General features: G+C 43.4%; 2 protein-coding genes across 18 annotated transcripts in view; one reads left to right on the forward strand and one right to left on the reverse strand.

The window, feature by feature from the left end:
* The window catches only part of ANKRD6 (ankyrin repeat domain 6), a 260,264-nt gene that overhangs the window by 207,197 nt on the left and 31,720 nt on the right, over positions 1-21,347 (forward strand). For 2 of the 17 annotated variants that reach the window (XM_060283459.2, XM_060283466.2), the window contains 2 exons: positions 85-167; positions 7,304-9,352. The exons of 2 other annotated variants lie outside the window; for them this stretch is intronic. The gene's annotated coding sequence lies outside the window, so the exon portion shown is untranslated. Of the gene's footprint in view, positions 1-84; positions 1,355-1,423; positions 2,323-5,121; positions 6,501-6,869; positions 7,140-7,303; positions 9,385-9,490; positions 11,421-21,347 lie in introns of those variants that run through there. 13 more of the 17 variants (XM_060283456.1, XM_060283460.1, XM_060283458.2 and 10 more) reach the window with 12 other exon arrangements.
* MDN1 (midasin AAA ATPase 1) overlaps positions 1-21,347 on the reverse strand; it is a 154,942-nt gene that overhangs the window by 9,163 nt on the left and 124,432 nt on the right. The window contains exons 80-94 of the mRNA XM_030859499.2: positions 21,053-21,279; positions 20,307-20,459; positions 19,961-20,130; positions 19,048-19,209; positions 15,858-15,995; positions 13,315-13,456; positions 11,861-12,036; positions 11,275-11,424; positions 10,171-10,318; positions 7,318-7,634; positions 6,922-7,089; positions 5,036-5,137; positions 3,816-4,011; positions 2,168-2,338; positions 403-566 (exon numbers count right to left, since the gene is read on the reverse strand). Coding sequence (XP_030715359.2) covers positions 403-566; positions 2,168-2,338; positions 3,816-4,011; positions 5,036-5,137; positions 6,922-7,089; positions 7,318-7,634; positions 10,171-10,318; positions 11,275-11,424; positions 11,861-12,036; positions 13,315-13,456; positions 15,858-15,995; positions 19,048-19,209; positions 19,961-20,130; positions 20,307-20,459; positions 21,053-21,279 — 2,584 coding nt within the window. The remainder of the gene's footprint in view (positions 1-402; positions 567-2,167; positions 2,339-3,815; positions 4,012-5,035; positions 5,138-6,921; positions 7,090-7,317; positions 7,635-10,170; positions 10,319-11,274; positions 11,425-11,860; positions 12,037-13,314; positions 13,457-15,857; positions 15,996-19,047; positions 19,210-19,960; positions 20,131-20,306; positions 20,460-21,052; positions 21,280-21,347) is intronic.

Raw genomic sequence — 21,347 nt, forward strand, 5'->3', positions numbered from 1 at the left:
TAGGCTCTTCCTAAATGCAGGCATTAAGTCAACGATTTTTACGATTCTTACTACTTAACCAACATAAACTTAACTGTCCTGCAGGCTCCTCACACAAGGCTGGTGGATATGAGAGGAGTAGATGTGAGAGCCAGAGGTCCAAGGACAAGACCCACCATCGTGGCCAGGTCAGGACACCGACCACCCACGGTGACCCTGGGATTAACTGTTAGAAGTGTTATCTGCTCAGAGAACACGTCGTACCAACAGTACTCCTTAAAAGACTGATAAGGATATGATACCCCAAAACAACCAGATGCTACATAAAGTTCTTAAGACAAACATGTCTTAAGTTGTTTAAAAGCAACTTATAATTATGTTTTGTCAACTTATTGAAGTAGTAATTTGTGAAAGTTTTAGTACCTGGAAAATCGTGTCCACAAGGAACTGATGGGCTGTATGAATGGTCGAATCTTGGCTTCTCTCTGGTTTCTCATTCTCTGTCTCCCTGTGGGATGTGTCTGTCCTGGGGTCTTGGTCTTCCTCTGTGTTAACAGTTTGGGTCTCCATCTCCATCTCTTCAAAGCCTGTTCTCACACCATAATGTCAACATGAAGACTCAACCTTCACAGTCACGTGTCAATCCTAACAATTACTCAGACTTCACTCATTCACTCCCCAGCACATTAACACCTCGGCTCCACGTGTCCTTTCTCTCTGACACAGTCTGCCAATTCTCACTCCCTTAACTTCCCCCTCTTCCCACCCTGATATGGAAGGCGGCTGTTCTGGGAGGCAGAAGTGGGGGGAGACTGTTTTACCCTGACAAGCCTCACAGAACCGTGTGATCCATTAAACTATGTTCATGCAAATAAATAAATAAACTATGTGCATGCAGAACTTTGACAGAACCAAAAACTAAAATAACATCATAGCTCCATTTTATAGATGAGGAAGCTGAGACAAAGAAGACAAATTTGCCTCAACCTATAAAGTAAGAGAAAGTCTGGATTTGAATCTAGAAAGGTCTAAACACAGACCTATGCCTTTCCCACTGTCCTGTAACAGCCAGGCAGTCAGCAGTTCTAACGCCCCTGAGAAGACGGAAGCAGAAGGAAAAGTTTTTGAATTTAGCAAGTTCTTTTGAATTTGCACTTATACCACTGCTGATAAAGCTATTTTTTCATGTGTTGAATTTAAAAAACAAAACAGCCTTGTAATAGCACTTGGTCAGCTATGAAATGGAACTGTATGTAAGAAGTTTTGTTACCTTCTCACATGCATTTCCCCTATTCTATTTCTTTAAACATTTCTTTAAATAAAATGTTTAAATATAGTATATTTTCATATAATTAAAAATACTGTTTCTCTAATAATCAAGAATATATCTTCTGGGGGACTTCCTTGGTGGCACAGTGGATAAGACTCTGCGTTCCTAATGCAGGGGGCCCAGGTTCGATCCCTGGTCAAGGAACTCGATCCCAGATGTGTGCCACAACTAAGGAGGCAGTGAGCCGCAACTAAGACCCAGTGCAACCAAATAAGAAAGAAAAAAAAAGAATATATCTTCTGGTCATACTGGAGCATGTGTACTATTCTGTTTTCTTCTACATATTTAAAAAGGACTTCTGGGTTGGGCTTTGCTGGTGGGGCAGTGGTTAAGAATCGGCCTGCCAATGCAGGGGACACGGGTTCAAGCCCTGGTCTGGGAAGACCCCACATGCCGCGGAGCAACTAAGCCCATGCGCCACAACTACTGAGCCTGCGCTCTAGAGCCCATGCTCCGCAACAAGAGAAGCCACTGCAGTGAGAAGCCCGCACACCACAACGGAAGAGTAGCCCCTGCTCGCTGCAACTAGAGGAAGCCCGTGCACAGCAACGAAGACCCAACACAGCCAAAAATAAATAATAGATTTTAAAAATAAATAAAATAAAAAAATAATAAAGACTGCTGGGATTTTGTCTGAAGCTCAAGTTTCAAGGGTGTCTGTGAAGGACAGTGTCCTGTAACACCTTCCACCTTCCTACTCCCAAATGAAACATGTACAGGGAAATTATGGGCAAATGAATCTCTAAGCCATGGGTTAGGATGGGGAAAGAAGTGACCAAGCGCGACTGCAGCACCAGAGAAATGGCTTCTGTGAGTCGGAGAGCTTAGGCAGGAGGGTGTGCTCACTGCAGGACTCACCCGGCCCAGCTGTGCGCCCCGACCTGGCTTCCTGGGACTCCAGCTGCTCTGTGTCTATTGCGCAGAGCTCCTCCTGCTCCCCCGTGCCCGCGGAGGCGTCCTCTGTCTCCTCCTCTTCCCAAGCCTTGCTGGGGTCCTTTGCAGACTGCTGCTGCTCCGTGCTAGCCACATCTGCCAACAAAGTGCACACACGTGAAAAGGTCAGCTCTCTGCAGACAAAGCCATCACGAGTGGGTGTGCTTTTGGTCATTCGTACTTCCCAAGATTCTGCCCCTGACTGGTTATGTGGCTTGGACACAGTACTTGGCTTGTTTGTGACCTACTGATGTAAGTGCTTAACACTCCCCCCCTCACCCCCCAGCCAGAAGCTTCAAGGATACAGTGTAACTATACATGTGACCATAGATTGGATGTTTAGCTGGGTTTTTATTGCTATGACCAGAGACTGAACCAGAATAAACATGCCAGGCACGTGACTCAGAGCAGCTAATGGAATCATCCTCATTGCCAAGTTATGGGTGGAAAACCTGTAGTGATAAAGTATAACACAGGGCACAGAAAGATCAGCATGGGAATCCCAGCATCGTGATCTTGGACAAGTTCTTAAATATCTTTGGCCTCAGTGTGCTGATCTATAAAATGGAGACATCCTAGCTGGTAAAGACTGTCAGAGGAACTCCATGATCATGCTGCAAAGGCTCACAATGGTGCTGGGCACAAGGTGAACGCTCCATGCGTGGCAGCCATCACTGTATTGCTTCACTTTTCTTAAAAGTGGGGACAGGGGGAGAAAAGAGTAATCCACAGCAGAGCAGTCTTTTTGTACCATCCTCACAGTACACATTATCAACACCAGCTTACATATTAGGAACGAAACAGTGAAAAGTTACCAAGAGAACTTGAAGCGGAGACTGAGTGACGACTGACTACTCCCTTTCTATGCTGAGATCTTTTTTCTCCTTGTTTGTTTGTTCATTTATGGCTGCGTTGGGTCTTCATCGCTGCGTGCGGGCTTTCTCTAGCTGTGGTGAGCGGGGACTAGTCTTTGTAACGGTGCATGTGCTTCTCATTGCGGTGGCTTCTCTTGTTGCAGAGCACAGGCTCTAGGCACGCAGGCTTCAGTAGTTGTGGCTCGCGGGCTCTAGAGTGCAGGCTCAGTAGTTGTGGCACACGGGCTTAGTTGCTCCGTGGCATGTGGGATCTTCTCGGACCAGGCCTTGAACCCGTGCCCCTGCATTGGCAGGCAGATTCTCAACCACTGTGCCAACCAGGGAAGTCCTCTCTCCTTTCTTGAAACACAGATTTCAAGTTCACAGCTCCTATCATTGCCGGGTGATTATGAAGGAATGTCCACTACTCAGAATCCCTGAGATCAGTGCTGCGTCTGGATGCGGCCAGCCATTACCAAAGGTATTTAAAAGGCTTACACTAGACCCAGAACCCTGAACACTGAAACCCTGCACTTGGCTACACATATCTTTATATCAAAAACAAACTGTATTTCTGCACAGTTCTTATTAGAAGAAAACTAGTTTAAAAAGCCATTTCCCCTCCCTCCTAAGATGACTTTTAAGAACACCTGGTGGGCACACAGCATAAGCACTCACAGAGCTCAGTAAGCAAAGGAGAAGCCTTCCCTGAATCATACCATAGGTCTGTACGTCATAGGGCTCGCTACCCTGTTTAATGTGCTCAAATGCTTCCGCGTCCTCTGCCCGGGTCTGGGCCGGGCCCTGCTCGGTGTGGCTGTCCGTGTCCACAGTCCTCAGCCTCTTGTGCACACACTCATTGTGGTCACCCATGGAGCGTTCGTTGTCGGCCTGCCCAGGTTTCCTCTTAAAACTCTGCGGGAAATATGAGGAAATTCATCAGAACCTTGTCTGTAATGGCAAAAAGAGTAAAAATAATCATAATATTTATCCTCAGGGGGCTGATTAAGTTAATCAGGTGTACCAGACAAGAGTGGATTTCAGTGAAGCTGTTAATAGGAAGATCTCTAAATACATATACAGAGCAATCTCTATGATATACTTTTATACCTGGAACAAAGGCAAAGAGGCAAAGAAACACTCTCACACAGGGAGGTGCACACACACAAACAACCGTACATATACTACATATGCAGAAAGTCTCTTAGAGAGAAGACAAGACTGGCAGCACCAATATGCTCTGAGGATAGTCCCTTGGGTGGCTTGAAGACAGGAATAAAATGGAAGCTTTTTAGGGGATTGGTTTCTATACACTAATTTTGTATCACATGCATGAATAATACCCCATTTTAAAAAGCCTTATTTTTAAAACACAAAAGAGGGAATTCCCTGCCAGTCCAGTGGTTAGGACTTGTCACTTTCACTGCTGGGGCCTGGGTTCAATCACTGGTTGGGGAAATAAGATCCCGCAAGCCATGCAGTGCAGCCAAAATAAATAAATCAAATTAAATTTTAAAAAATTTAAAAATAAAACACAAAAGAGAATGGACAGTGAACAGAGTTAAGACTGGTTAGTCCTTGGCAACAACACACAACACCTGGTTTTTAGGCTCCATAATAAGAACTTAACATGATAAGGGTGTGTGTGTGCGTGCATGCGTGCATGTGTGCATCTGTGTCTGTGTGTGTGTGTCTGTGTGTGTGCATGTGTCTGTGTCTCTGTGTCTTGTGTGCGTGTCTGTGTGTGTGTGTCTGTCCCCACACAGGGAAGAAGCCCCAGCTGGGAAAGCCCCACAGTCCTGGTCTGCTCACCAAGGCTGACATCATGGTGAGACAGCAAAGTCTGGGAATTTGGTGTTTTTTTTTTAAAAACCATTAAATTTAGAACATCATTTTACATGCAGCCTTCACCTAAGTTTAGGTGAAGAGTGATAGAGACCTGTGTGTTTTTCCTGGTGTTTTTCTGAGAGGCCAACCGGGCAATGAAGTTGGATTCATGGCCTTCTGCCTGGTTTGCATCCGCAGCTCCACTGCCGTGTTCCTGTGAAATCCAAGCCACAAAGAATGAGGTGGAGGAAGCTGTGCAAGCATCTGGTTATCGACTGCACTGTGTACAACTCCTCTCACCATTCTCATCTCACAGTCACATGCAGTTGGCACTCTATATCCGGGGACACGGAGGGCCCACTGCACTGTGCCAGTTTACATAAGGGACTTGAGCAGCCTCGGATTTGGGTATCCAGGGGGGTCTTGGAATCAATCCTTCTTGGACCCCAAGGGACAACTGTGACCATACCTGCCTGCCTGCTCTGGAACTCACCCATGACTAAGGCTTGGCCTGTGGGCAGAAATGAGAGCATCTAGACCTGAGTCTGTTACCCTCTTGCGGGCCTTCGTTAGTTCCTTGTCTACAGGAGGTAATGGCTTACTCTGAAGGTGGGACAGACCTCAATTTGAAACCAGGCTTCATCACCAACCAGCTGGGTACTCTGGAGACTGTCATTTAACTTTACTGGAGCTTATTTAACTCAGATATAAAATGGAGAACATAGGGACTTCTCTGGTGGCGCAGTGGTTAAGAATCCGCCTGCCAATGCAGGGGACACGGGTTCCATCCCTGGTCCAGGAAGATCCCACATGCCGCGGAGCAACTAAGCCTGTGCGCCACAACTAGTGAGCCTGCGCTCTAGAGCCCAAGAGCCACAACTACTGAGCCCATGTGCCACAACTCCACAAGAGAAGCCACTGCAATGAGAAGCACATGCACAATGAAGAGTAGACCCCACTCGCTGCAACTAGAGAAAGCCCGTGCACAGCAACGAAGACCCAACGCAGCCAAAACTAAATAAAAGAAAAAGAAAAGTGTTCTTAAAAAATAAAAAAATAGGGCTTCCCTGGTGGCACAGTGGTTGAGAGTCCGCCTGCCGACGCAGGGGACGTGGGTTCATGCCCCGGTCTGGGAAGATCCCACATGCCGCGGAGCGGCTAGTCCCGTGAGCCATGGCCGCTGAGCCTGCGCGTCCGAAGCCTGTGCTCCGCAACGGGGGAGGCCACAACAGTAAGAGGCCCGCGTACCGAAAAAAATTTAAAAAAAAATAAATAAAAAATAAAATGGAGAACATACAAAGAACAATAATATCTATCTTATAGGGCCACGATGAAGACTTGCTAAAGTAATGAAATGCTCAGCACCTAATGGGTGCTCAGTAAATGGTTTGGAAGGGGGATGAGAAATATAAACCATTGTAATTATTGCTGAGAAAGCAGGGGTGCAGAGAGGCCAAGGGAGTTGTCCAGAGAAACCTCTGAGTAGCAGGCCCTCCAACTTCCAGAGCTCCTTCCAGGCTGCCAGTGCCCCAACTGGGCCACAAAAGACACATCACCCTACGTCAAGGAATGAAGAGGTACTTTCCATTTGAAATTAAAATGTTTAGAAGCCTGGTGAACAGCGAGGAAAAGGGAAGCACTACTAGATACTAGAGCCATACCACTGCATGCAGTGTCAAATTCAGCCCTTCTTTCCTTAGGAGCTTTCTAAAATATAATTTGAACTTGATTCTCCCACAGAGAGCTACACTCTAATAACTTTTTCTCATTAAGCACATCACTTAAATAAAGTGTGTAAAAGTATTCTGGGATTTGTTCCAGGAGGCATATAAAAATAGGCGTACGACCACTTTCTTAATGAATGGGAGATGATATTTTAGATGTCAACCACAAAAAAACATCACACACGACCCAATTACTGCTAAACAGAACTTGGTTTTGGACAGGGAGAAGAGGCCCTCCCAAGGGGCAGCTGGCGAGGCAAAGAGGGCCCTTCACCTCCTTCCCCTGCTCCTTCTCGGGCGCGGCCCCTGCCAGCTCCACGGCACACTCGCTCTGCACGCTCTCCAAGCCCGTCTGCCCGCAGGAGTCGTGCTCTTTCCTCTCCGTAGCCTCTGGCACCTGCTGCTCCGTGTCAGAGTTCTCCCCTTCTTCTTCTTCTTGCATCTGCAGGGAAATCAAACACAGCATTAACTGCTCTGGAGGAAGAAGATGAGGTAGGGGGCCCCCCTCACCAAGGGGAGTCTGCAGGGAGGGGACCGGCCGAAGCAGGTCTTAAACAGAAACAAAGAGCTGCTTGGTAAAGTAGCCTAAGAGAGATTCCAGTGGGAAGAAGGTAATTTTTTCTCATCATCATTATTTTTAATCGAAGACAAGCCAGACCCGCCATGATACCTGAGGCTGGAGACCCTGGTCAGCAGGGACGTCCTTCTCTGCACCTTCCTCACTGGCGTCCTTGTCCTCCAAAGACTGCTGCTGCTCCTCTGCATTCTCTTCAGGATGCTGGGCAACATCCTTGTCTTGGTCGTCAGCTCCTGTGTCCATCTCTTCCTCCCCCTCCTCCTGGTCATCTTCACTGGAGCCTCCCTCAGGCTCTTGCTGACCCTGACCTTCATTCTGGTCAACCTCAGTCTCTTCGTTTATGTCTTCAGCTTCATGACCTGCTTCTACAGTATCCATTGGTTTCTCTTTAATTTCCAAAGGATTCTCTTCTGGACAGATGAAACCAAAAAAAGGAACACAGAATTTAAAAATCAAACAACGTGATTTCTTAAGATGGGATGTAGTTACACAAGTGTCTTATTATTATTCTCGAACCAGGAGTTGGCAAACTATGGTCCTTGGGCCAAATCTGGCCATCCACATATTTCTGCAAATTTCTCCACAAGTTTTACAGGAACACAGCTGCACCAACCGTTTACCTATGTGTTTCCCCCATCCATTCTGTATTACCTACAGCTGCTTTCACACTATAAGAGCAGAACTGAGTATTTGCGACTCTGTTGCAGCTTATGACCTGCAAAGACTGTATGTTTATCATCTGACCGACCCTTCACAGAAAAATTTTGCCTACGTCTGCTCTTAACCGTACTTACCTATTGCACACAACTGTTTAGATGGTGCATTTCATTAAAGAATAAGTAACCCACTAAAAAATCCTAAAAGCCACCATAACAATAAGAATATTTTAGAACAGATAGGAAATGCCAGTCTAATTTTCAATTATCACTGGGAATAACTGGTAGACATCATTCTTTAACATACACAGAAAATACAACATATATTCAAATGGGAACAATCTAATTTAAACATTTTGTTTATTTAAAAGAGCTTTTCTATACTTTGGGCACTTCAGAAATCAGTTATTTTGTTAGCAAATAATTCTTTAAAATAATTGCTTCTTCAGATTCACAGAGAGAACTAGTGGTTACCAGTGTGTGTGTGTGTGTGTGTGTGTGTGTGTGTGTGTGTGTCTGTGTGTGCGTGTGGGGGGGTATGTGCTTGTGTGTTGAGGGTAGGAGAGTGGGAGGTACAAACTGTCAGGTGTAAGGCTCAAGGATGTATTATACACCATGGGGAATAGAGCCAATATTTCGTAGTAACTATAAATGGAAAGAACTGTATAAAACTTAAAAAAACATTTTTTAATAGTAATTGCTTCTTAGTTTATGTACACAGTAGCTTAAAACGAGCCTGGATATTTTTCTAGGGCAAATGGCTTATTAGATTCTCAGTGGATTTTAATTTTATGCTTGGTTGTTGAATTTAAGGTTGAAGTAAGATTCCAAAATTATAAGTTAATGGAACTGCCTTAGAAGCAGCAGCTTATACTACATTTAAAAAGAAAACTAGAGGGCTTCCCGGTGGCGCAGTGGTTAAGAATCCGCCTGCTAATGCAGGGGACACGGGTTCGAGCCCTGGTCCGGGAAGATCCCACATGCCGCAGAGCAACTAAGCCCGTGCGCCACAACTACTGAGCCTGCGCTCTAGAGCCCGCGAGCCACAACTCCTGAAGCCCACGTGCCTAGAGCCCATGCTCCACAACAAGAGAAGCCACTGCAATGAGAAGCCTGTGCACTGCAACGAAGAGCAGCCCCCGCTCACTGCAACCAGAGAAAACCCATGCACAGCAACAAAGACCCAACGTAGCCAAACAATAAAAATAAAATAAATTTATTTTTAAAAAAAGTAAACTAGAGATTCACAGAGCGAAGACTGTTCTAAGCACGAATTACCAAATACCTTAAACGTGAGAAATGCATTTAAATTTATGAGCCATATACTCACCTCCTAGATTTAACAGATGTTAACGTGTTACCACAAGTGTATCAAACTTGTCACTTATTTTTAAGAAATAAATGGTTCTGGACACAGCTGTCTGGATTCTGGATGCCTTCGCCCTTCCTACTTCCTCAGAGCTCATAACCTGAAGTTACTGTATATTATTCCTTTCTATGTGTTTGTACATTTGATGTATCCATAAATAATATATAGTACTGGTTCTTGTATTACATTTCCACCTAAATGGTACCTCTCATTAATTCTTTTGTAACTTGCTCTTTTCCAGTATAGTGTTTGTAATAGCTTTCTACATATATAGCTGATTCACTAAGAAGCAGAGCCTGGCTGGCGCCACCTTTCATCTGGTTACCCACCACGACGGGGGCTCTCTATTTCAGCGGCACCACGTACACAAGCTTCTGATACTAGACAGCACCCCCAAGGAGTCACACTCGGGTTGAACACTGGGTGACAGAGGCGCTAGAGTACTGCCATGCCAAGTGATTTCTTTTGGGATTATTCCATTTCACTCCCCATGATGATTTCATATTTCAGACTAAGCACACAACATACGCACAACAATCAACAACTTTTCCAGGAAAGCTGTGACTGGGCTCCATGAGAGGCCTGGCTCTACCTGGACTGCACGGTGTTTACATCAACCCATGAGATGGGGCAATGGTGACACTGTGGGGCAATGGAGCTGTGTGTGACAGCACCGCCTGGGACAGCAGCACTGAAACACAGGATAGGAGATGACAGGAGTGACAGAGACCTGCTGGTTTACAAGCTTTAGGTCTACCTAGAGGAGAAACACAACAAAGAAAAAGCGAGGAATTTTATCAAACTGGAATTGTGCTGACCAGACACAATAATGACCTGGCCATGACACTGGCCTGAAGAGAAATCTGTTACTGCTCAGTTTCAGTGACTTCCAACGGGCTCTTTAGGTTTCGAAAGACACACCTTCTCCGTCTTCGCGGTCTGTGTCCCCATCACCATCCTTGTCTTCACTGTCTAGGTCCAAGTCATCTGGAAGGTCCAAGGCCTCAGGTTCGGGCAGCTTTTCCTGATTGCCATGGTAAGGGTCCACCTCATTCTCATCATATTCCCTCTTTGGACAACGGACAGAACAGGAAAAAAAAATAAAAATGAACTTTTAAAAAGTGTAGCATTCAGGGGCTTCCCTGGTGGCGCAGTGGTGGAGAGTCCGCCTGCCGATGCAGGGGACACGGGTTCGTGCCCCGGTCCGGGAAGATCCCACATGCCGCGGAGCGGCTGGGCCCGTGAGCCATGGCCGCTGAGCCTGCGCATCCAGAGCCTGTGCTCCGCAGCGGGAGAGGCCACAGCGGTGAGAGGCCCGCATACCGCAAAAAAAAAAAAAGTGTAGCATTCACATATAATCAGCTCAAAGCACAGTTGACTCTTGAGCAACACAGGTCTGAACTGTGTGAGTCTACTTACGTGGACCACTTATGCACGTTTTTTTCAATAAATACGTGCTCCAGTGCCACACAGATCCGCGGCTGGTGGGACCCGCGGATGTAGAGGGCCAGCTGTAAAGTTACACACAGATTTCCAACCCTGCAGATGGTCAGTGCCCCCAGCGCCTACATTGCTCAAGGGTCAACTGTAGTTATGCTGAGAGAATACAGTGTCTCTTCCCTAAAATTACCAGCACACATTAGAATTTTACCAATATGTTTTGAATTTTCATGTTGGAATTTCAAGTTTCACTTTCAGTGCACATTCTCCACCGATAAGAGGTGCTGCGTTACTTAATCTCAAAGAGGACACGGAAGTTTATGGGAAGAAATATAGAAAAGGACCACAGGTTTTAGCTTCCAAACTACAGCATGAGTCCAAACAGCATGAAGACCACCTCATCGGTAACCAATAGTTAGATATTTTATGTCCGGTTAAGAGGCTCTGTTACACACTCCCTTATGAGGCAATGGGAAAACAAATGATAAGCAGGGAAAAAAATGTCTTGAGACACCCCAGGAGCTGTGCGTTGCAGTGGCCCTGGCCTTGAGTCAGGAGAGCAGGTTGGTTTTGAATCCTCATTACCTCATCTATTTGTTCATTAATTTTATCTTGGCCTTGCTCATCATCAGCTTCTGCTTCTTCCTTTCCTTCCTTCTTATCTTGCTGGGTTTTATCTCTGTTTGACTTCCCAGCATCCAAGTTGTCATCTTTAGCAACAAGTTCAGGATCTTCCTAAATATTAGAGGAAGAAAAAACACAAAAATCCTCACTCTCAATATGAAAAACTGCTTTCACATAGGGTGACCCTACCTAACGCAGCTCTTAGACACACATTGGGCCAACCCCATGGAAACATCCAGCCGACAAGGGCATATGTAATCCTGGAGGGAACGTGCAGGTCTGCCCGGATGGCAGCAGTGAGGGCAGGTGTGTGAACAGCGGGGGTGGGGGGTTGTCGTGAACATGCAGGTCAGGTTACTCTTTTAGCTGTGAAGACAATCGATAACCTAGATAGCAGAGGAAAAAGAAGAAACAGAGATGGAAGAAACAGAAGAAGAAAAACCAAGACAGAAAAGGATGAGCAGTGAACAGCAGGGAGTGGTATTTGGGAGGAAGACTGCCTCCTCTCAACCTAGGGACTATGTGATGGAGGGAATCTTTTAATTACCTCATCCATTCCTGGTCCTGTTTCTTCAGTTTTACTGTCTTCTTCCTCCTCATCTTCCTCACCGTCGTCATCACCCCAAAGCCTCTCATCTAGTTTGTCAGCTTCCTCACCATTCAGATCGCCCATCTGTTTATCCAGGTCTCCACCCTCACTGTCTGATTTCTCATCATCCTCTTCTGAAAGGGAAGAAGGCGATGAGCTTAGTTCAGCAGATCCCCAAATTGATCTGTTCCTGTGTATGTAGGAGAGGCAAGGGCCAGGCAAGGGTCCTACCTGGGATTTACTGCCTGTTTCTACAGAACACCCTAGAGGAGATGCTTTAGATCTCAAGTAGTCCTACTGTGTTTTGCAGACTGTTTGGAGGAGGAAGGAGGTCTGTGACGTGTTATGTCGACAGACTGTAAGGAGGGTGGTGGAACAGCTGTCAGGATGCCTAGTTCTGGTGCTGGGAGAATGTTCATTATGGGACTTCAGCAACCTCACTGGGTTTTGGTTTCTTACCTGGGAAATGATGAGGCGGGACTACGAAATTTCCAAGGTTCCTCCCCATCTCCAACATACTCTATGTCAATGATTTTACCCAACATCTCAAATCATGTGTCTAGCTCAATTAACCAGAATTTTCTTGCCTTTGTCTTCGTTCAAGGTCTACTTTGACAAAGGTTATACCCTTAAACACTACTTAGGCATGCATACATTCTTCTACTCTGAGGTCAGGTATCATTTCTGCAAGGCATTCACTTAAAGTAAGACACTGTATTTCAGATTAAACTTTGGACAGAAATTGAGGGCAATAGTTGAATTGTGGTTCCAACACGATAGATGATAATGTGCTGTAAGAAATCTTATTATCAAATAATTTTCAATGACATGTAATGTTCATAAGTTAAATGAAAAAAGCAGACTATAGAACCACTTATGGTCTCTGGGTCTATATATATACATGCAAGAAATGGAAATAACCCAAAACTGATTAAGTGATTTATTTGGGTGGTAGGCCTAAAGGGTATCGATTTGGTTTCTGCATTTTTGTTCCAAATCATCTACAACAAATGTCTACTAATTTTGTAATTAGAAAAAAATATATATTTAAAAAACCCTCCCCAGAACAATTTAACTTGAGCTGAGAGCCAAGCTCTGCCAGGGATCACCTCCCTGCTCTTCTGGATTTCCCTGAAGGACTCTGCGGAGTCACTGATCTGGCACAGGAGGCAGCCAGAACATCAGAGGCAGCGTCTCCGCTTACTCAAGAGCAGAATCTCCAAAATGGACTAGAGACTTCTGACCAGAGGTGGGGATGGCACAGGCACGTACTGATGTTTCCACCTGCAGTTATGCAGAGTAACCAACTTGTTCCAAAAGAGTATAATAGGCTCCTTATTGGAAATATGTAATTTCCTGTATAAAATATTTATTTTTCAAGAATAAGAATGAAGTGACAGATAATCTCAAACCTTGTTCTTCAAGCTCCCCATCATGCATTTTCCCATCAAAGTCTTCTGACATCTCAATGGCATTATCCTCCCCCTTAATGTCTGATTTTGAGTCAGGATCCTCTTTATCCTTTTCTTGACCCTTCTGAAATGTATCTTCTGCCTATATCAAAAAGCATTACAGAAACATAAATGCACACTGTAACACTACTAATGTTTATTCAGCTCTAAATAGAATATATAAATGCCAAGATTAACGGTATAAAATTATCTCTGGGGAGAGAAAATACACATAATTTGTGACTTGCTTTAACATTTCTGTAATTAATTTCCAGTTTTATTACATTTTTTGTTAGAGAATATAGAATTTTGTTGAGGTTTTCTCCATGAGAATTGTCTGTTTGCCAAGCCATGCAGCTTGTGGGATCTTAGTCTCCCGACCAGGGATTGAACCTGGGCTACCTGCGGTGGAAGCACAGAGTCCTAACCACTGGACCGACAGGGAATTTCCCTGAATTTTTTTTTTTTTAATCCATACATATTAAAAAAGACTATGCATCCTCTGTAGGGTAAAAGAAAATTCATCAGTCTTATTATATTGCCCATAAATTTAATATCTGTTTTGTCACTTTGATCTCTCATAGACATTACCCAACTGTGAATGTAATTTTTCCCCCTACTACTTTCCTTTTTATTTTATTTTTTTATTGAAGTATAGTTGATGTACAATGTTGTGTTAGTTTCGGATGTACAGCAAAGTGTACACATACACACTTTTTCAGATTCTTTTCCATTGTAGGTTATTACACGATATTTAATATAGTTCCCTGTGGTATACAGTCGGTCCTTGTTGTTTACCTGTTTTCTATACAGTAGTGTGTGTCTGTTAATCCCAAACTCCTAATTTATCCCTCGCCAGTGAATGTAATTTTCTTCACTTTTCCTTAAACTATATATTCCTACATAATCTACACTGTATTGGGGGCAAAAGATTCACATTGTTATGTTTCATTATAGCTGAATTTTTAAAGTTCTTTTTTTAAGATACAAAAGTAATACAATCTCACTTAAAAATTTCTAAGCAAAACAGAAAGAATAAAGTTCCTCCAGCACCACCATCCTCCAAAACTCCCAAAGAAATTACCACTGGTGATGTTCTGGCACATACTTTAATCTGTAAGTACACCAACAGATACTTAGAAATATAGATGGGGTATACCAATACCGGCCTCCCGCATCTTCTTCAACAAAAAGGGATTATGCCTGACAAACTGTTTTGCCATCTGCTTTTTTATTTAAGTTAAAAAATGTCTCCTAGATATACTTCCATGTTGTCACTTATAAACCTATCTCATTGTGTTTAATTATAGTATTGCTCTGCATGAGTAGTATCATAATTTAAATAATTCACAATTTTCACCAGTATAAATAATGCTATAGTGAGCATCCTTGTATAAACACACTCCATTATACACATATTTATTATCCTGGACCCTTATTAGCATTTGTACAAGAAAACATGGAATTCCTAGGTCAAAGAACACACACAATTTAAAACTTATTAGATACTGCCAAATTGTTTTGATAGCTTTCTATCCCACTTAATGTTTTTTACATTGGATTTGTACTTTTCTGTTAGGTTTACTTTTTCCTTTATTTTTCCATTAACAAATTACTGTGTGCTAATTAAGTTAAATTTGAGAAATACAGAAAAAGGCCAAAATAACAATAATGTGTATGTTATCTGTGTATATATATCCACACACATAATGTACATGAGAGCTATGCCACATAAACGCTAGCATTACTCTTTTGTTTTTTTTATTTCTTTCCAATTTTCCCTTCAAAGGAAGAGAGGAAGCTTGGATTGGTTTGTTCCTTTATTTTCAATAAGTATAACCATACTTTAAATAGAAACTTATGCAGTGCTCTAAATTTAGAATATAAGTGATAAAAAGTAATTCCACTACCTCTTCTTTCTTCAAGTCACAGTTGATTAATCCAAATAAAAGTAGTGTGTTTAAAAAAACACTCCCAAATGAGATTGGAATTTAAAAAAGCAACACAACAATCTTAGTCCAAAGCATCTAAATATTTCAAAAGCATTCTTGATTCCAAATAAAAAAGGATATAGATTTTAAAAATTTCACCATGTCTTAAAGACATACAACAATAAAACCTATTAACAGCAAACACTGGCGTTGTTGTTTAATGCAATTATCACTTAAAATAGCCAAGCTTTTTATCCCTAAATGAACCACTACCAAAAATGCTCCCTTACAAGTCATCAGCAAAAGTTTTCCCATTTAAAATAAAAAATTTTTAAATCATTTCCCTCCCAAATTATAGCTACAACCAATGACTGCGCTGCCAAAGTTCCTTTCTGTGGTCTTTAAGCTTTTAATTTACATCCACTCCCTAAGCTCCAGTATTCTTAGGTGCCTGGATCACAGTTTGAAAACCATTAACCTAGTAGAAAAACCATTTATATATGTAATTTAAATAGTGAAAAAGGAGTGAGCTTCTGTAAACTATATACATATTTTATGCCTGTGAAAACGTACCTGTTCTTCATTTTCTATCTGGTCACTCACATCCTTCACGCCCTCGCCTTCTCCAATCCCACCTCCCTCGTAGTCATGGAACTCAGTCGCTCCCTCTCCCGCTGAATCGTCCATAAATTCTTTGGGCAAGCAAAATCCCTCAAAAATAAAAAGAGTGAAAGTTAGGTTAAAAAAAAAAGCAATAAAGAAGGGATTTCCAGTCCTGCTGGAGGAAATACTGTAAATAAATGATTAATTCTTTTCTAGCTCAGTATTTTAAATCTGATTGAAGTACAGTAGACTTTTGTTGGTGACAACAGTTATTATGCAGTTTCAAAGCTTGACATCAGATTTAATATACAAGGTTTTGAGACTCTGTGGAGGCCTCTGGTGTGTAGTAATTTGTCATCTGCCAAGACAAAAATCTGAATGAGGTATACATTAGGACGGTATTTAAGGAGCAAGTTATGGGGCGGGGTGCGGCACAGAAACTCTCAGTGTCTAAATCCCAAAGGGGTCTTGTCCTTTACTTCTCAAATTAGTAAGCCTGAAAGGAAGGAGAGAAGACATGTAACCCCGGAGATACAGCAACTTGAAAGCAGATGCTACAAGTGAGAGATTTCATTTCCTTTCACTGAAGAAAATTTTGTGTGATGCTCCTCAAATAAAGTCACGTTTATTACAATACAAAAAAACATGCCTTCCCCTTCAGCTCTTGAAGTGAATCTGTCACTCTCAGGGAACATGCTGTATCTAGCCTGGGCTGTTTGCTGCCAAGGCACCTGGCACCCTGGCACCCAGCATGGCAATGGGGTCTAGAGTTAAGAACAAGGTCAGACACAGCAAGACTTGTGAAGAGTTAATAAAACTGTATTTCATGTCAGAAAATAGCCCAGGGCTTCCCTGGTGGCACAGTGGTTGAGAGTCCACCTGCCGATGCAAGGGACACGGGTTTGTGCCCCTGTCCGGGAAGATCCCACATGCCGCAGAGCGGCTGGGCCTGTGAGCCATGGCCGCTGAGCCTGCGCGTCCAGAGCCTGTGCTCCGCAACGGGAGAGGCCACAACAGTGAGAGGCCTGCGTACCGCAAAACAAACAAACAAACAAAAAAACCAAATATCAATTACTAGTGTGTGGGACAAAAGTGAACAGAAAAAGAAGAAAATAATGGCTCTCAATCAGAAATTTTATCAGAGAAAGTACAAGCTATCAAGATCAAGCTATCAAGCCAATCTAAGGATGAGAATGTACTACAAATAAGCTGTCAACTAACAAGACCAAGTTCCAAGACCAGCAAACACTGATTGTGACTTAGTTACACAGAACTAGTTTCCTATGGATTAAGTGCTTTAATCACAACCAAGATCTATTATCTTTTTTTTTTTTTGGCCTCGCCATGTAGCACGCGGGATCTTAGTTCCCTGACCAGGGATTGAACCTGTGTCCCCACTGCAGTGGAAGCTCAGAGTCCTGGACCACCAGGGAATTCCCCTAAATCTATTATCTTAGCACTGTGTCTAACCTACTTTCAAGTTCCCTCAGCACTCCTCAGAGAGGATAGGAACACAATTCGGACATTTAAATGAATGGAAAGGCAAACTCACCTTCAGGACATGTATTCTTAGAAAGTCGACTGAAAATACATTTTGGCTAAGACAGTGAGATACACTATTTTAAAGAAATATGTTTAGATGCAGGCAGAATAACCATAAAGGAAGGAGATTCAGGATGTCCTTCTGCAGGTCACGTTACTACAGTGGCTGCAGCTGGGACAGCCACTGAGCTCCCAACACTCTGCTTTCATCAAAACCACTTCTACCCCACACCGCTACCCCCAAACACACACAGGTCTGACAGCCCACAGTCATTCTAGAACTTGTCAGACAAGAGCAATGGTGCAAGTGGACAAACGTAGCTAACCCAAATCTCAGGGCACCCTCAACATACACTGTCCTTCCACTGTCTTCTACATGCAAGTGTTTCCTCCAAGAAGTGATGGGATGTAAGACTGGCTCAGTGCCCATCAGATAGAGGGGGCAAATCTGAGAGGCGTTCATTTATCCATTACACAAGAAATGTACGTATTTATCCTCTAGATACAAGGCACAGGCTTGCTCCCATTTTTTTTTTAACCACTTCCAGTATTCCAGATACTCAGAACTCTTGACTGTTTACAAGAAGCCTAGACCTCACCTTCAGTTTGTAAATTTCTATCTTCCTCAAGTGCATCTCACCTATTATACTATACTTAGATTCAGAAAAGATCTTAAAATACTAGGGACAAAACAAAAACAAAAAACTATATACTTAGTTGAAGGTGATTCTCACAAAAATGCAAATCCCATTTGTAAAATGAGGAAACTGAGGCTAAGTGACTCACTCACTCTGAGTCCCAGAACCGGACACCCTTATGACTGGACTTACCACGCCAGGCTGGGCCTGTTAGTTCTGACTCTGCTCCTGAATTCCAAGGGTAGGGTCTACAATCTCTATAACTTCAGTGATTTTCACAGCACTGGGTACATGGCTGAATGATGAATGACTTCCCTATTAAAGACGCCCCTCCTAACATTAAGAGCCCCATTACCATTTCAGCATGCGTTAGTATAAACGACCGAAAACTTAACAGCCTTAAGGATTCATCTGTCCTACAAGTCTAGCTCAGAGTTATCAGAAGAAGATTTCAAATTGGAGACCAGGAAAGAAGGGTGTGAACAGAAAGCAGCAGCCTTTAGACAGACTCTGGAATCTAGGGAGCTCCCCAGTGAGGGACCTTCAGGTTCCAAACCTTTAGTGGAAAAAGGATTAGTAAAAGGAGGCCAGACAAAGCAGTAAAAAATCCACAGGGAGAGTGGGAATTCCCTGGTGGTCCAGTAGTTAGGACTCTGCGCTTCACTGCCGAGGGCCTGGGTTCAATCCCTGGTCAGGGAACTATGATCCCACAAGCTGCGCAGCCAAGGGAAAAAAAATTGTATTTTGTAATTGTCTTAATACCTTTGAGAGAATGCTTTCCACCTACAAAAACATATAAATAAATGAACATATAAATATATATATATATATAAATATATATATATAAATCCACAGAGAGAGCAAATCACCTCCTGCTATTTGTGAAGGCCCAAAATAAAATCCCATCAAACCAAACACTAATGGGTATGGAATACATGGGTACCTGCTTCCCCATGGTGCTCCACGTAAATAGTCCTTACCTTCTGGGCAAGCTCCGTAAAGATCTGGGCAAGCACAGAGAGCAGCTTTGCAGTGCTGCGGTGAGTTGCCAAAGACACAGTCAGGAAGAAGAGGACGAGGTCAGAGTACCTGGAGAGCATGGGCACCAGGCGCACCAACAAGCGGCAGGACTGGGCGAAGAACTGGGGGCAAAACAGATCAGAAGGCCTGCTCACACCAGGTCTCCTCTGGGGTGACTAGGTAGTGACGGTGGTTGTACCACCTATGTCAATGTAGTAAAGGTCACTAATGGTACATTTTATTTACACACACGTACATAACACCTGCTCACTGAGATCGCTTCCTCGTTTACACAAACCCTCACAACACTACACTTTAAATTCTTAGTCACTTAAGTCTCAGTTAGTTAACAAAGTTGTTTGGTGTTTAAAAAATATGTTTATATACAAATTCTACTGGGAATCAGAGTTGGCACTAGAGGCAATACTACAGAATAACACACAAGTCCTCAAAAATAAGTTGCTTCTGTGGACTTATGGAGACGATAACGTCATCCTCTTCTGGCTTACTGTGAAGGGACAGGTGTTTGCACAGTACGGCCATTAGGCCTTAGTTATGGCGGCAACACCCACCATTAACATGGAACACCCAGGAGTATGTGATGAGGACGGGAAAGAACCCCAAGATAATGGATATTCTGGATGGGCAGCATTTTTGCACCTACGCGTCTTACAACTGTAATCCTTAGCCAGCAAGCCCTAAGCTTTCCAAAGTTTGTCAGTGAGGTTTACATGTATAAAGACATCAAGAGATTCTCAGTGATTTTGCCGAGGAGGCCTGCTTTGGGACCACCACATGGAGCAAGGTGAAACCCCCTCTGCCTCTGCTCAGCCCACTTGGACAGCAAGCAGCCTGTAAGGAACCACTGGTTACCGTGTGCTTCGCTGCTGTGCCATCCTCGCCAGACGATTTCAGCCGCTCCAAGAGCTCAGAGACAGCGGAAATTATTTTCTGCACATGCAAAGTGCTCACATCGGCCCAGAAGTCATCCTCTAAGAGTTTTGTTAGATGTCCTGACTGCAGTCTCTCAAAGCCTGCTGCCTCTTTCATTCACGGAAAAGAATGACATGGTAAATAACAGAAAACAAATTCTTTTCATCTCCATTCATCCAATAATCATTTCCCACATCTGGCCTTAAATATTTAGCCACAAAAATAGATCATCAAAATAAAAATTAAATCAAGTAAGAAACTAGTATTTTCCTGATCTCAGACATACCATCTTCTTGCGGTCTTGTTTGGTGAGTGTTCTCCTCTGTTTTTTTACTATTTCTTTCTGCTAAGTTCTGGATGGCACAAAGGATGGCCCGGATGGCAGTTTCCATCTGCTCTGAAAAATCCTCCACAAACCCGTCATCCAGCATTTGGTTTCCTAGTAAAGTAACATGGTGCAGAACAAATTTTTAAAAACTCAGTCATTTGTTTCAGTGCTTCTGGAAATCATTAACAATCCTCATTTGTCATTTTAACAAACAGCCACCTTGTAAACACCTGCTATGGTTGAGCCAGTGTCAACCTGTGCTGGGTACAACGAAGAAAGAGACACATTCCCAGCCTAGGTAAACCTATAAGGTTATTGTCTTGTATTAAAACAATTTTGCTAAAAGAATGCCAAAAATATGAAAATAGTTAAGATGGAATATATGAACACCAACTTAGTCCAAACATTAGCCAGCAGCTTTCCAGTCTAAGGAAGAACTTTCTGAAACAGCCAGTGAGTCTGTGCTACTTACTCATGTGCTATAAAGTATGCAACGTGATGGCAATCCAGAGGCAAGGTTCTCAAACAAAAGAGGCAACAAAAGTTAAGAGCTATGTGTTCCAACTATACTTCCCTGCCTTGGAACCCTGGACAGATCCGTCTAGAACAAAACACAATGTGTCTTTAGGACAGCCTGGACTTAAATCTATAAGATGTCGTTCCTACACTGGGCTTTTACTCCCTTACTGAACAATAGTCCTCACCTCCTTGGCTGCCTGGGGTAAGCAGATGTGTCTTCCAAGTAGTGAAGTCATCTGTGGCTTTATTGATCTCTCTTCTTACATATTCCAGGCTCTTGACTAATGCCATTTGTGGGTCTGTTTGCTCACCCTCTACCCCTGGAAGAATGAACAAGGACTCTAGGCCTTGCAAATGAGCTGACACCTGGGACAGGCAACTCAGCCCAGAAGAGCAAACTTCAAAATCTTTCCTGCAACAACAGAAATGCCATAATGTTGAAAGGAAGGTGCTAACACACACACACACACACACACACAC

Source organism: Globicephala melas, chromosome 14 (assembly GCF_963455315.2).
Source record: "Globicephala melas chromosome 14, mGloMel1.2, whole genome shotgun sequence".
Lineage (NCBI taxonomy): Eukaryota > Metazoa > Chordata > Mammalia > Artiodactyla > Delphinidae > Globicephala > Globicephala melas.